A 14,341-nucleotide genomic window follows, 5' to 3' on the forward strand; every position below is an offset into this window, starting at 1 on the left:
ATTTTACCTAAATGATGACTGCTTTAGTATGTCAAAGTTTAGGAGCCCATCCCCATTTTTTTTTAACTGCTTAAAAGAATGGCCTTACCATTTTCTTTGGCCAGAAACTAGCTACAAGATGATAAATTTGCCAGTACTTTCTTTTCATAGTTATGCTTTGTACTGCAACAGGAAAGGGTGCTTTATCACTCGTTATGGTTGTTTGTGGCCCAATCCAAATCATATAACACCCTGGCTGCTACTAACAGTTTTAGAATAAACAAAAAGAACTATAATGCAGTAGGTTCTACATTTATAAAGCCTATAAGCTGATTTCGTGCCGAAAGTAAAAACAGTGTCAGGAGTTTAAATGAATCCTGGAATCACAGCAAATTCAGGAAATTTAGGAATACGTTGGTAACCCTTAAGCTTTTTAAAAACTGACTTCACCCTGGGCAAGTAACCATCCCCTGATGCCGTTGTTGGAGACAGAATTTCTGGCAGGAAGATAATTTTCTGACTCAATCTGGCTTGCTGTTCTTGTTTAATCATCCCCATTTCTCTGAACATTTTACTCCTCTGACGACAATGGTCAACATTTATTTTCAGAAGTTTTAAAGTGATTTAGTTCTTCCAGCCGCATCTCTCTTTATCCCATCTAAGTTTTCCCCAGCCCCCATTCCTATCGCCCTCGTTTCACTAAGATTTTGCTAAACATTAGACACAAGCACATGACCTCCAGTCTTCCAATGTCTCGGAACAAACCGACGTAAAAACATCTGATTAGTTCCATTGTAAGCTTCCCTAGGCTTGGAATTTAAAAATTGTCTTTAGCTCGTCAATTCTTAAAGAACCTTCAACACAAAATTTAAATTTAAAAAATTTTAAATAAAGAAACCGCTCCCTTTTTTAACCTTTAGCTCCGCCCATTGCCCCCCCCCAAGTTCCACGCGATACTGCAGGAAACCGGAGGGGGCGGAGCGGTGACGTCACGACGCCGGTGCGTCACGGAACGGCGGCGGCTGCGGCGCTGGCGGTAGCTGCGGCAGCGGCGGCATTTTAGTCGGCAGCGGCGGCGGCAGCGGGGCTGCTGCTTCTCCCAGCATCCCTGGCGCGGCCATTTCAGCCCCATCTTGGCCCAGCGGAGGGAGCTGCAGCCGCCGCTTCAGCAGTTTGAATTTCAGTTTCTCCGGGGTTTAGGAATTGGGCGCACCGAGAAGGAGCCGAAGAAGCCACCACCGCTACCTCACACAGCCGGGGTGCCTCCGCTCCCGTGCCAGCGGTCTGCCGCCGCCGCCGCCCCTCTGTGAGAGAAGCCGCGAGGGGAGGCCGAGACCGCCGTCGCCGCCCGCCCGCAGGGGTGGTTCCCCCTGTAAGGGGAGGACCGAGCCGGCTTTCCCCTCCCCCAGAGCGGGTTTCCGCCAGAGAGAGTCGACATGTCCCTGGGGTTGAGCTCCGGCTAGAGCCGGGGAGGGAGGGCCGCCTGCCCGCGCCGCAGCCCCACCGCCCGCCGGCGGACCTTCAGCCAGCTCCGGCCCGCGGCTCCCGGCTGAATCAGGCATCTCCGACTCCGGACTCGCCACTCCTTCTCTCAGTCGGAGAGCCCAGCGCTGACGCCGGCACCGGCCTGAGGAGCCCGAGCGGGGCAGCACCGCCCCTCACGCCGCCGCCACCGCCACCGCCTCCTCCTCCTCCTCCTCCTCTTCGCCCTCCCACTCCCACCCCCAGCCAAGGCCTGCTGACCGCGCCGAGCGCCGAGCTGGACTGACCACGGCTGCCCGGAGACGGGAGAGGAAGCAGCCGGCCCGCCCCTGGGTTCGCGCTCTCGCCGCCTCTGAGGGAATTGAATTGAGGCGCCGCGGCTGCGGGAGCTGAAAAGGAAGGAGGAGCCGCCGCGGGACTGAGACGGGGGCAGAGCCGAAGAGACAGACACAGAGAAGGAAACGAGGAGGAGGATGTCTCACCGGGCGACCAGCGCCTGGATCAGCTCGTGACTCTTACAGCGGCGGGCCTCGGACCCCAGCGCAGACTCGGACTTTTGTCTTTGGGGGCCCGTGCTCTGCCCTCCCTGGTTTCCGGCAGGACCCGGAGGAGCCGGCGTGCCTCTCTGCCCTCCAGCCTTCTTCACCATGTCCAAGATGCCGGCCAAAAAGAAGAGCTGCTTCCAGATCACCAGTGTCACCACGGCCCAGGTGGCCACTAGCATCACCGAGGACACTGAGAGCTTGGACGACCCGGACGAGTCACGTACAGAGGACGTCTCCTCCGAGATTTTCGACGTCTCTCGGGCCACGGATTATGGCCCTGAGGAGGTCTGCGAGCGCAGCTCTTCCGAAGAGACGCTTAACAATGTTGGGGATGCGGAGACTCCCGGGACCGTCTCCCCAAACCTCCTTCTGGATGGGCAGCTGGCAGCGGCGGCTGCTGCTCCCGCCAACGGAGGAGGAGTCGTTTCGGCCCGGAGCGTGTCTGGGGCGCTCGCCAGTACCCTGGCGGCGGCCGCCACTTCGGCCCCCGCCTCAGGAGCACCCGGCGGCCCTCCGGTCGCGGGCTCATCCGCCGGGCCAGTGACTGCAGCCCCATCTCAGCCTCCCACCACTTGTAGTTCCCGTTTTCGCGTGATCAAGCTGGACCACGGGAGCGGAGAGCCCTATCGACGCGGCCGATGGACGTGTATGGAATACTATGAGCGGGATTCAGACAGCAGCGTCCTGACTAGATCCGGGGATTGCATTAGACACAGCAATACTTTTGACCAGACTGCGGAGCGGGACAGCGGCCTGGGCGCCACCGGAGGGTCGGTGGTGGTAGTAGTGGCCTCCATGCAGGGGGCGCATGGGCCCGAGTCGGGAACTGACAGCTCCTTGACTGCTGTGTCACAGCTACCCCCGTCGGAGAAAATGAGCCAGCCCACTCCGGCCCAGCCGCAGAGTTTTAGCGTTGGGCAGCCACAGCCGCCGCCGCCACCCGTAGGTGGGGCTGTGGCTCAAACCTCGGCTCCGCTGCCGCCGTTCCCTGGAGCCGCGACCGGGCCGTCGCCAATGATGGCAGCCGCGCAGCCCAGTCAGCCCCAGGGAACGGGGCCCGGGGGACAGACTCTGCCGCCGACGAATGTAACCCTGGCGCAGCCGGGCCCTGCAGTCGGCGCTTCTGCTGCGCAGCAGCCCCAGCAGTTCGCGTATCCTCAGCCTCAGATACCGCCCGGACATTTGCTGCCCGTCCAGCCCTCCGGCCAGAGTGAGTACCTGCAGCAGCACGTGGCCGGCCTGCAGCCGCCAAGCCCCGCGCAGCCGTCGTCCACCGGCGCCGCAGCGAGCCCCGCCACGGCGGCTAGCCTTCCCGTGGGCACCGGCCAGAATGTCTCCTCGGTGGGCGCGCAGCTCTTGGGCGCGTCTGCCCAGCCCAGCGAAGCCATGGCCCCCCGGACGGGACCAGCGCAAGGTGGGCAGGCCGCGCCATGTCAGCCGGCTGGAGTGCCCCCGGCTACTGTGGGAGGCGTGGTGCAGCCGTGCATGGGTCCTGCCGGGGCTGGGCAGCCCCAGTCCGTGCCTCCACCGCAGATGGGTGGCAGTGGTCCGCTGTCAGCCGTACCTGGTGGCCCTCACGCCGTGGTGCCCGGAGTTCCAAACGTGCCTGCAGCCGTGCCCGCTCCAAGCGTGCCTAGTGTGTCTACCACTTCTGTTACTATGCCAAATGTACCCGCGCCTCTGGCCCAGTCTCAACAGCTGAGCAGCCATACGCCAGTCAGCAGGAGCAGCAGCATAATCCAGCACGTTGGGCTGCCCTTAGCGCCAGGCACACACAGTGCACCAACAAGTCTACCACAGTCTGACCTAAGCCAGTTTCAGACTCAGACCCAACCTTTAGTCGGGCAAGTCGACGATACTAGAAGAAAATCAGAACCCCTACCTCAACCACCACTTTCTCTCATTGCTGAAAATAAGCCTGTTGTGAAGCCGCCTGTTGCAGATGCCCTGGCAAACCCCCTTCAGTTAACACCTATGAACAGTCTGGCCACCTCTGTATTCAGCATAGCTATTCCTGTTGATGGTGATGAAGACAGGTATGGAAATATCTATTTTAAATATTTGATAGAAATGCTTGGCCAACATTGTAGCTTAGGATGCAACTTTGGGAGATTTGTTGTCAACTGAGGCCCTTAGCATTTTTAAATACAAAATTTAGTGTTTGGTAAAATTGATTTAGATTGCTGATGTCAAAGGGTGTAATGAGCGAATTGGTCATGTCACAGTTGTTTAAAAGCACTAAAATGGGTCAGGATGCAACATTGTTTACTCAAAAAAAGGTGAATTTAAGCTTAATCCTTACCATTTAATGGTAGTAGCTAGTATGTTATGCTCCCATGGATTTGTTCTTTTCTTACATATCAGTCACACTTGAACACTTAAGGCAGAGAGATTTGTCAGTGTGAGTTTTGAGGCTGAGACATAATATTACTTACAAATTTTCCTTTCTGGAAAACCAGAAGGCCCTCTAGTGAAAAAAAAAAAAAATCCATGTGAAGAATCTCCAGTGTATCTGGAAAGGCTGGAGACATAATGGTGAAATGTCAAACCCGGCTTTGAAGATCATACTTAGTTCAGCCTTTTGATTAAAGAAGGTACACCCAGAGACTTCTCTAAGATACTTTTTTTGTTGTTAAGCAAAAACTGTACTGGAAAGATGTTCTTACCTTCCATCAGTCTATTTACTATAGGAAAGGGAGGTTGAGATCGATCCTTTAACTGTAGTGAAAGCTATAGTTCTTGAAATTTAAGAGTAATTTTTAAATAAAAGTGTAAATGTTAATAACTGGCTCCCTGTATTTAGGGATGCTTTTTTAATGGCCTAAATAAGAATTGGTGTATTGCTACACCAATACCACAAGAGCTGATATTTGGTTATGGTTTTAATGAGGATTTTTGTGGTTTTGAGGAAGTGTCACATGTAAATTTGACATATATTGCAAATTTTTAAAAGCTGACTCGTTGCAATGTTTTAAAATTATATTTTAAAATTATAGAAAAAGTTTCACGAATTTCACAGACATTTCTTTGCTGGGGTTTTTGTTTAGCGAGAGGCTAATTTTAGGTGTTTTTAAAAGATGAAAAGTGGTATTATGGATTTCCAGAATAATTAGTGTGTGGAAGAATACAATGACATATATGTTAAAGCTTTCTCTTTCTATGGTTTCTTCTGAGTTCCTTCATGTTTCTTAATCTCCCATTTCTAATTAGCCTTGTATTTTTGTTATATACTTCTGTTGGTTTGAAGAATACTCACTGAAATTCATTCATCTTCTCTGCTTTTTGTAATTTAAAGTTCATCTTTTTTTGTAGGTGACTTACTTATGGGGAGTCTTTCTTCACTTGAGAACGCTTAGAGAACACCACGTGTCCATAAGTGCGCTCAGCTAGCTAGTCATTGAGAAATTTTGTGTGGATGGGACTACCAAGTAAACTGATTACACGAGCCACTCAGAAAAATCTGTCTACTTTTTATAGTTGCTCCCATTGTCACACACAGGGACACACCTGTAACACAGATTGAGCTTTATTTTTTCACTTTTGGTAATAATCAGCAGGCATCTTCTCTTTTCTAGCTGCCACAAGCCAATTTTTTCCTGATAAGTTGGCAAATAACCTTTTCTTTCCTCTGTTCCTGTATACTGCCCATACTGCCCCATATCTCTTCAAGAAATGATGACTGGTTTCCTGACCTACCCTGCTTTCTATACACACACACCCCTCCACCCAAGAATGCAGATTACATTTTCTCTCCTCTTCACACCTCTCAGTTCACAGCATACATACTTAGATTCCTCAGAACTTTAGTATGATGATAAGGCATGAAGCAGATAGTTCTGTTGATAGATGGAAATTGAAATGTATTTAGGATATGACATCAAAAATGCATTTATTTTTCCTCTTACTGTGTTAACAGTTGGTAATCTGAAGAATCTCATTTCCAAATTTGTGAATGTTTGAACTACAGATACTACTGTATCAGTGTTCTTATCAATTGCAACAGTTAATTCAGTGCAGGTGTTTTGATGTATGTGCAGTCCTATTTTAAACATGACACTTACCTCCCTCACCCCAATCATTTAAAATCTACATCGCTTACCAAATGTTCATTTCTAATTTTTGTTATAGTCTTTCATTGGTTTTTAACTTAACATGTTAGTTTCCAAGATGTAATCTTACACATTTGACTGTTTTGTCACTGGTCCAACATACCTGGTGAAGGAATAAATCCATTAAGTAGAAATAGTTGAGTTTTTTTTGTTTTGTTTTAATAGAAAGCCTTAGTAAAAAACAGGGCATTTTAAAATTTTGTGTTTGAAATTAAATAACAGTTTTCCAGGCATATGTTTAAATTACTGAGATGAGTACTTTTGAGGAGGCTACTATCTTAACTGAAAATTTTAATTTTAATGTGATTTTGGGTTACCGCCTTAAAATCTGCATACAGTTTTATATGCAATCATTCAAATTTGAAATAAAACCAACTGGAGTGAGAGGTCTTGAGTAATTACCATTTAAACTTTGCAAGTAGTTTGACAAATTTCAGATCCTAAGGAAATATTTGTAAATAAGATGTATGCTTTTAAAAAAAAAAAAAAAATTAGGACTTTAGTAAAGTCTATTTCTTTGAGAAAAGGAAGGAAAATGGGAAATTAACAAAAAGATTGAGGTGGTTTAGGTTGATACATTGAAAACTCTATCTTGAGATTTTGATTCCACTACCTAATTAATACAAAGCTCTATATTGGCTTAATTTTGAGATCATTTAGAATTAAAGAACTGGGCCTTGTAGTAATACATCTTAATATTATCACACCTTTAAAAGGCTGATGGTTGTATATGCAGAAGGTTCTCAATTAGCATTGCCTATTGACTCTACATTAATTACCATAAAGTTTATCTTTCTGGCCATTTTCATTAGAAAGGTTTATGGTCAGTTGTTGAGACTTTTCAAATTGATTTTGTGTAAACTGGTGGATGTGATGGTTGAAAATATAATTCTTAAATGTGTAGCTACTTTTATAGTGAACTTTACAAAACTTGTTTAAACTGCATACACACTTAACAGTCTCCTATAAATGAGAGGAGGTGCAAAGTATTACTGGCCCTTTTGGTAAAGGACCACAGTACAGATCACTTTCCATAGATAGCCGACCAGTGTGAACTCTGTAGGCCGCATTCCAGGAACTCTTATGAATGGCTGCAATTGTGAGCTGTCATCTGTGGCCAAAAGACTGTTGAAAACCTGATTCTAAGGATCCTTTGGTGGCAGATATTTCTATGTCTTGTTAGTGGTTTTATTTGTGTGGTTTGCTAATGACCGCTGATAAAGTATTATACATTGTGAAAGTTAAGTGGTGTGTCCTGGTATGTGCCATAAATACACATTTTGTTTGTACATTTATATATATTTTAAACAAAATTCTGCTTTTTTTTTTTACTTGAAGTTTAAGTGAGAGGATTAAGTAAATGTATACCAGGAGGCAGAACTGTCTCAATCTTAGATCTCTGTTATATGAAAGTCTCACTGAATTGAAGTCTCTAAAGATGGACATTTCTGTCTTGAATATATTTCTTGGAAGCTGACATTTATCTGTTAAATTGTGAAGGTAATTTTGCTCTTGTAGGTTTACAGTTGATGTGTGAATTACATACTAGATACTATCTTAGGCCTATCTACATGTTTAAGAGTGTTCTTACTGAGGAGTTAGTAATAAAAATGTCAGATCATATATATGTGTTATTATTATTTAGTATAAAAACTGATATTGATGTATTTATCAGGAGCGCCACATGGATTACTAAAACATACTTTATTCATAAACGTGGCTCGAAGTAAAAGGAAATGACAGTTTTCCAAAAAGGCTTACGGTTTTCCGAAGTACCTGAAATTCCTAAACCATGAGCTATATCTGTAGGAGTGTGGCCTTTTATATTCACAGTGACACATATTGTATAAAACTTTATGTGAACTAAATCATATAGGCCAAACATTGTTAAATATTTTTAGAAAACATAATGGCTTATGTGTGTGTGAATAATACAGATTCCAACTATTTTAGTAACACTTGTTTTTTCTCTTTAGGAGATCACAACCCCTGAACTAAATCACCTTTATGAGAAGTCATTTTATATAGGACTGGTGGTAGGGGTATATATGTTCTCTACTTCCTGAGAATAAATATAATGCCAATTCATTTGTTATTTAAGAATCCTGGGCCAGGGGTGGTGGCTCATGCCTTGTAATCCCAGCACTTTGGGAGACCAAGGTCGGGATTGCTTGATGTTTGAGTTTGAGACCAGCCTAGGCAACATAGCGAGGCCTTGTCTCTACAAAACATTTAAAACTTAGCCAGGTCTGGAGGCCCACACCTATAGTTTTAGCTACTTGGGGAGGCTGAAGCAGGAGGATCACTTGAGCCCAGGAGCTGGAGGCTACAGTGAGCTATGTTATAATATTGCACTGAAGCCTGGGCCACACAGCAAGACCCTGTCTGTAAAAAGAAAAAGAAAAAATAATTCTGATAGCACTAATTTGGAAATAGTGAAATATAGTACTGGATCTGTGAATCTGGTACTTCCCAATTAGGAATGGGAGTCTATCTGTCTCTGTACCAGAAAAGATCAGAAGCAGTTATGAACAAATGGCAGCCCCACCAATCAAGTAGTAAAGAAACCCAAATAAATCTGTTTCCTAATAGAGGAATAGTAGTTAGGAAAGTATAAAAGGATTCTGACCTTCCTTTCCTAAAATGGCAGGAGTTGGGGGCGGGGAAGTGTAGAATGATAGCAGATTACCAAGGTGGAAGAAAATACAGTGGAATAGCATGAAATATAGTCTCAAAAGAAATAGGAACACTTGTGAATATTGAGGAACGGTGTTCTAATTCTTTCTTTGAAGAATTGTTTTAGTCCAGTGTGTATTTCCTTTTCTGAAGATTCTGTTTATTTCTTAATTGCATTACTCTTTAAATACTTAAAGTATGAGGAAGGAGAGGCCTTACAAAAGCAGGTCTGTCTGGCTAAACATAGCCTGAATGATATTCCATGAGTAATTCCTTAATTGGAAAAGCAGATTTTTAGTAAGAAATATTAATCATATTTAAGGGGTATGTGTAGCAAAACTCCTGATATTTAAGTGTATGGTTTTTCTTTATACTAAACCAATGGGCTTGTGATTTGAGGCTACTATTTTCAATGGTATTGTGTGAATTATTGAGTCCACAAAGAATATGTATACCTGAATCATTGGTATAATGTCTTTCCCACAGCAATTCTTGAACGTATCAAATTACTCAATATTTGTTATATTCTTAATCTGGCATTGCTTAGGGCAAAAACTGGGTCTCCCTCATAAAAAGGTAGGAACAGTAGCCAGTTTGCACCATTCCTATACATCGTTCCATGACTTTAATAAGCATACTTTGATGTATACTCTTCAAATTTGGCTTAGTAATATTAAAGGTGTATTGATGGATTGTTTCTTATATGAAAGTATTGCATGAGTTCTGCTCTCTTTTTTTTTTTTTTTTTTTTTTTTTTTTGAGACGGAGTCTCGCTGTGTCGCCCAGGGTGGAGTGCAGTGGCTGGATCTCAGCTCACTGCAAGCTCCGCCTCCCAGGTTTACGCCATTCTCCTGCCTCAGCCTCCTGAGTAGCTGGGACTACAGGCGCCCACCACCTCGCCCGGCTAGTTTTTTTGTATTTTTTTAGTAGAGACGGGGTTTCACCATGTTCGCCAGGATGGTCTCGATCTCCTGACCTCGTGATCCGCCCGTCTCGGCCTCCCAAAGTGCTGGGATTACAGGCTTGAGCCACCGCGCCCGGCGAGTTCTGCTCTTAAATCAGGTGAATTAAATTTCATCTAGATTACTTGTCTCAAATTTAAAGCCGCAAATCAGACTTAAATAATTAGTATTTAGTATTTAGTTTGATTTCTTTGTACCCAAGCTAATTTTTGTTTAAGAAGAAAAAGTGCTTCCATCCTTTTAAATTGTACATTTATTTGTGATGTTAAGTGAAAATTCTGCAGATAATTGAGTTAATTTTATTAGTGTTTGCCTGAGACATATACCTATTATTAGGGTAGGCAGGACAAATAAGTAAAGTCTAAATGTTAAATTACTTAAAGCTTCTTTTCCCATAAGCCTTTACTAAAATTTGTCTAAAGAATATTGCCTTGTAGAAGATGGAGTTTGTGATTAATGTGTCAATTATTATAAATAATGATGGCATAGTTTTAAATGTTAGTGTTAGGCTGTTCATCTTCATTATTATACAAGTATATCATTTAACCTGAATAAAGGATTCCCAAAGCTAAGTGTAAAGCCCACTAGTTTCTAAAGTAGAGTTAGTATTTAGTTTTTATCAAGTGGTTTTGTATGTTAAAGCAAAACAAATCTTTGCTTGGTATACTGTCTACCTAGTCTTTGAAGACAAAACAAAGGAGAGAGGAGCTGTTTTGATCAAATAAAACCAATAGCATGTTTAATTATGTGTTAACATATGTGAATGACCATTACAGAGACAGTGGAGTCATACATACCTGGGCTAAAATCTAAATGCTGTATTTGACCTTGAGCTAGCTGGCGTAGATGCCTTGTTTCCTCTTATGAAAAATGGGGATTGTACCTACCTGGGAGAGTTTTAAAGGATTAAATGATGTATGCAAGTAATTTGAACAGTCTGTAACATAATATATGTGGCAAACGTATGTCACAGAAATGTTAATATTTCAGTGTCCAAACTGTTCTCCCAGATCACCCCTTCACATGCTGTAAATCATACCAAGAATCTTCCATTTTAGTATGAAAGCATAATTGTATGGTATGGTTGTAGTCAGAAAAAAGGAGATGATGTTTTAGTGCAGAGGAGTCATGATGTTGTAAGAAGTATAGGGAATTGTGTTCCAGTCATGGCTCTTCTATCATTTAGCTGGTTTCTTTGGTCAAATTATTTCACTTGTCTGTTTTTCTTTTTTGAGACTTTGTCAAATTTTAAGATTTCTTCTAGCCTTATGTATATGAGACCATACATTCAGGTGTGCTTCATGAGAGAACAGCAAACTTAAACCTTGTCACCCCTTTCCTGCCACTTGACTGTTGTGTGGCAATAAATGAAGTTTGCAAATACTCATTAAGTAGGTTGATGGCCCAAGAAAACATTTAAAACAGCATATCAGTCATTCAGCTTTCATGATGCTCTGCGAGTAGTGAGCACTGGAATACAAATATGAGACTATCCTGCCCTCCTAGATCTCAGGCATTTTCATCATCATGAAAATGATGATCAGATGTATACTTTGATATACATTGTAGGTGGTGATGGAGTAATATAAGGTGCTAATGGGAACAATTTGAGACATCAGATCAGGTTGGGATTGGTAGAGTAGTAGACTGACTTCTATTTAAAAATTATTCTCTGCATAGGTATTTATATAGTTCAAAACTCAAAATATATAAAAGAGTAAAATCGAAAGCCTCTCTGCTTTCTCTGTCCTCTAGCCACCCAGTTTATCCTTAGAAGTACCCATTATTACTTGTACATTCTTTTGAGGCTAACTCTTGAACTAAATCTTAAAATGGTCATTCAGATTAGGTCACTAAGAAAAGAAGGGGATAGTTTTCCAAGCAGAGATAAAAGGTAGTTTGTATAATGATTTGTGAAAGAGTGAGAATCTATCGTTTGGAAAATGGTATTATTAATTTGACAGGAACCAGAGTGAAGGACTTAAATGTCATGGTAAGAAATTTAGATTTTTATTTTTTTTTATTATTTTTTTGAGACGGAGTCTTGCTGTGTCGCCCAGGCTGGAGTGCAGTGGCCAGATCTCAGCTGACTGCAAGCTCCGCCTCCTGGGTTCATGCCATTCTCCTGCCTCAGCCTCCTGTGTAGCTGGGATCACAGGGGCCCCACACCACGCCTGGCTAATTTTTTTTTTTTTTTTTTTTTTTTTTTTTAAGTAGAGGCGGGGTTTCACTGTGTTAGCCAGGATGGTCTCGATCTCCTGACCTCGTGATCCACCTGTCTCGGCCTCCCAAAGTGCTGGGATTACAGGCGTGAGCCACCGCACCTGGCCAGAAATTTAGATTTTTATAGTAAGTTGCTGTTAAAGGTGTTTATTGAAGCTTTTATTGTTAAAATAATGTATATCTTGAAATGATTTCAGTATCCTTTCAGTGATTATTGCATTTTAAATTATAATCTTATGATAAAGTTGTGTTAAGGGAATACCTTCGGAGTGCTGAGTCCCAAAAATCAGAATTCTTATCTAATGAAATATGCCAAATATTTTGGTACACCTAGCTCTAAGTTTAAGTATTTTGTTTCCCTCAATATTACCTTGATAATGTCAGAACATTTGGTACATGTTGAGATACTCTACCAAAATTTGATTTATAGGCAGCGTAATTTGGAAACTAACCCTATATTAAACAAAAAGCAAACTTACTTGTGTCAGGTCCTATGTATATAGACTTTCATTTGATCTTTTCAACAATTTGTAAGAAAGTGGTTTCTTCCCTTCCTCCTTTCTTATGGTTTAAGGAAACAAACTCTTAGAATTTGAGTCACCTAGGTATTGGGTGACAAAGCATAGACTCATATTCAGACCTTTAACCCAAAGCCAGTGCTTTTGAATATTCCGAGTTTTATTACTTGGCAGACAGTAAGTTAGGAGGAAGGAAGAACTACCATAGCCACTGATTTGTTGTGTTGTAACCCTTTACCTAAAGGATATTTTTAATCATTTAAATTCCCCAGATAATAATACTGGAGATGGTGCTTGTTGATCTTCTTCATATCGTATTTCCTTGGTTTCTATTTAGAGATCTCTGAAGTCATATTTTGGCATAGATAAGAGAAAGAGGTGTTTGTTGAGTGCTCAAGTACCTTATGCTTTAAGCTTTGACAATTTTTGTAGCTTAGTTTTGAGGTATGGAATGTTTGTGTTTTTCTCCCTGTTGTAGTCAGTTACCCCACAAAGTAGTATCTTGCAAAAACGGGTAGACATGCCACATGCTTTGAGTCATTTTCTGATATAGTATTTTGACTTACTTGGAAATTAATGTGATGGACTATTGAGTATGTAAAGTCAGGGAGAAAAGAATATATTTTGTTCAGTGGTGTTGAAGAATGTTTACAAATAGGAAAACAGCATTTTTGTTTAGGTGGCTGAAGTACAGTGTAAACCACATCTCAGTCTTCCTAGAATTGCTTCGTTGTCTCTATATTTAGAGTGGTAGTTTATATTAATGTCAAATAAATTGTTAGAAAGCTGGTTTCAAATTTTACTTCCTGAGTGGAAGAGAATTTGTGACCACAGCTGCATAAAAAATCAGTATTTCGTTCTAATAAAATATTTGATTTCAGTTGCCTCTTCATGCTTTCAGGTTTCATAGACTGTAACCTTGAAATGATCCCATTAACAGCCTTTTCCTTGGGCTCTTAATCTCCTCAATTTTATGCCATTCCAAAATAGAAGTCTCTCTGATAATCAGGCCCTTCAATCTTTACAAATGGCTCTTTTCCCTTCTACTTTCTTGATCTGTAATTTCACAGACTTGACTCCTTTAATCTATACCTGTTAATCAGTGTTTGGAGACCAATTATTGTTGCTGTTTGCCAGAAATCCCTCAGTTTATGGATAACATCCCAGTTGAAGTATCCCAGAAACAAGATTTCATAGCTTATAAGACTGTCTAAATTTTTACCTTTAAAATCTAGACTGTTTAAAGTTTTATGTAGTACATAGATTGTATAACTATGTACTATAGAAAACCATGTACTGTGGCTTCTTCACTTTGAATATATGTAGAGTGATTATTGTTAGCTTTTTTCTAATTAAGTGTATTCTAATATATTCTAAAAACTTTTGACCCATTTATACAGTATTTTATTTCACAGGTTCTTTACATATCCCAGTATTTACTACTAACTACAAATATGTTTGTTTTTCACTTTTACATTTGACTTAAGAGATATTTCACTATTCTGTAAAACTGCTGGAATTTTATAACAAGTCATATGACTTCATTTGGAACCAACTTACCTGGAATATGAATTTGATTCAAATTAAATATTTATATTTCCAAAGTCAGAGGATCTAAAGTTCTTTTAAAGAGGCCAGGTGTGGTGGCTCATGCCTGTAATCGCGGCACTTGGGTAGGCCAAGGCGGGCAGATCACCTGAGGTCAGGAGTTTGAGACCAGCCTGGCCAACATGGTGAAACCCCATCTCTACCAAAAATTAGCTGAGTGTGGTGGTGGGCACCTGTAATCCCAGCTACTCGGGAGGCTGAGGTGGGAAGACTGTTTGAACCCAGGAGGCAGAGTTTGC

The 14,341-nt window shown here is 42.3% G+C and overlaps 1 protein-coding gene across 4 annotated transcripts in view; it reads left to right on the top strand.

The window, feature by feature from the left end:
- The first annotated feature begins 1,040 nt into the window (after positions 1–1,040).
- The window catches only part of TSC22D2 (TSC22 domain family member 2), a 52,238-nt gene continuing 38,937 nt past the window's right edge, over positions 1,041–14,341 (top strand). For all 4 annotated transcript variants that reach the window (XR_012430800.1, XM_005546083.4, XM_005546084.4 and 1 more), the window contains exon 1: positions 1,041–4,042. Coding sequence is in view for 3 of the 4 variants with exons in the window: in XM_005546083.4 (XP_005546140.1) it covers positions 2,109–4,042 (1,934 nt within the window). In the remaining variant the exon portion in view is untranslated. The remainder of the gene's footprint in view (positions 4,043–14,341) is intronic.

This window comes from Macaca fascicularis, chromosome 2 (genome assembly GCF_037993035.2).
Source record: "Macaca fascicularis isolate 582-1 chromosome 2, T2T-MFA8v1.1".
Taxonomy (NCBI): Eukaryota; Metazoa; Chordata; class Mammalia; order Primates; family Cercopithecidae; genus Macaca; species Macaca fascicularis.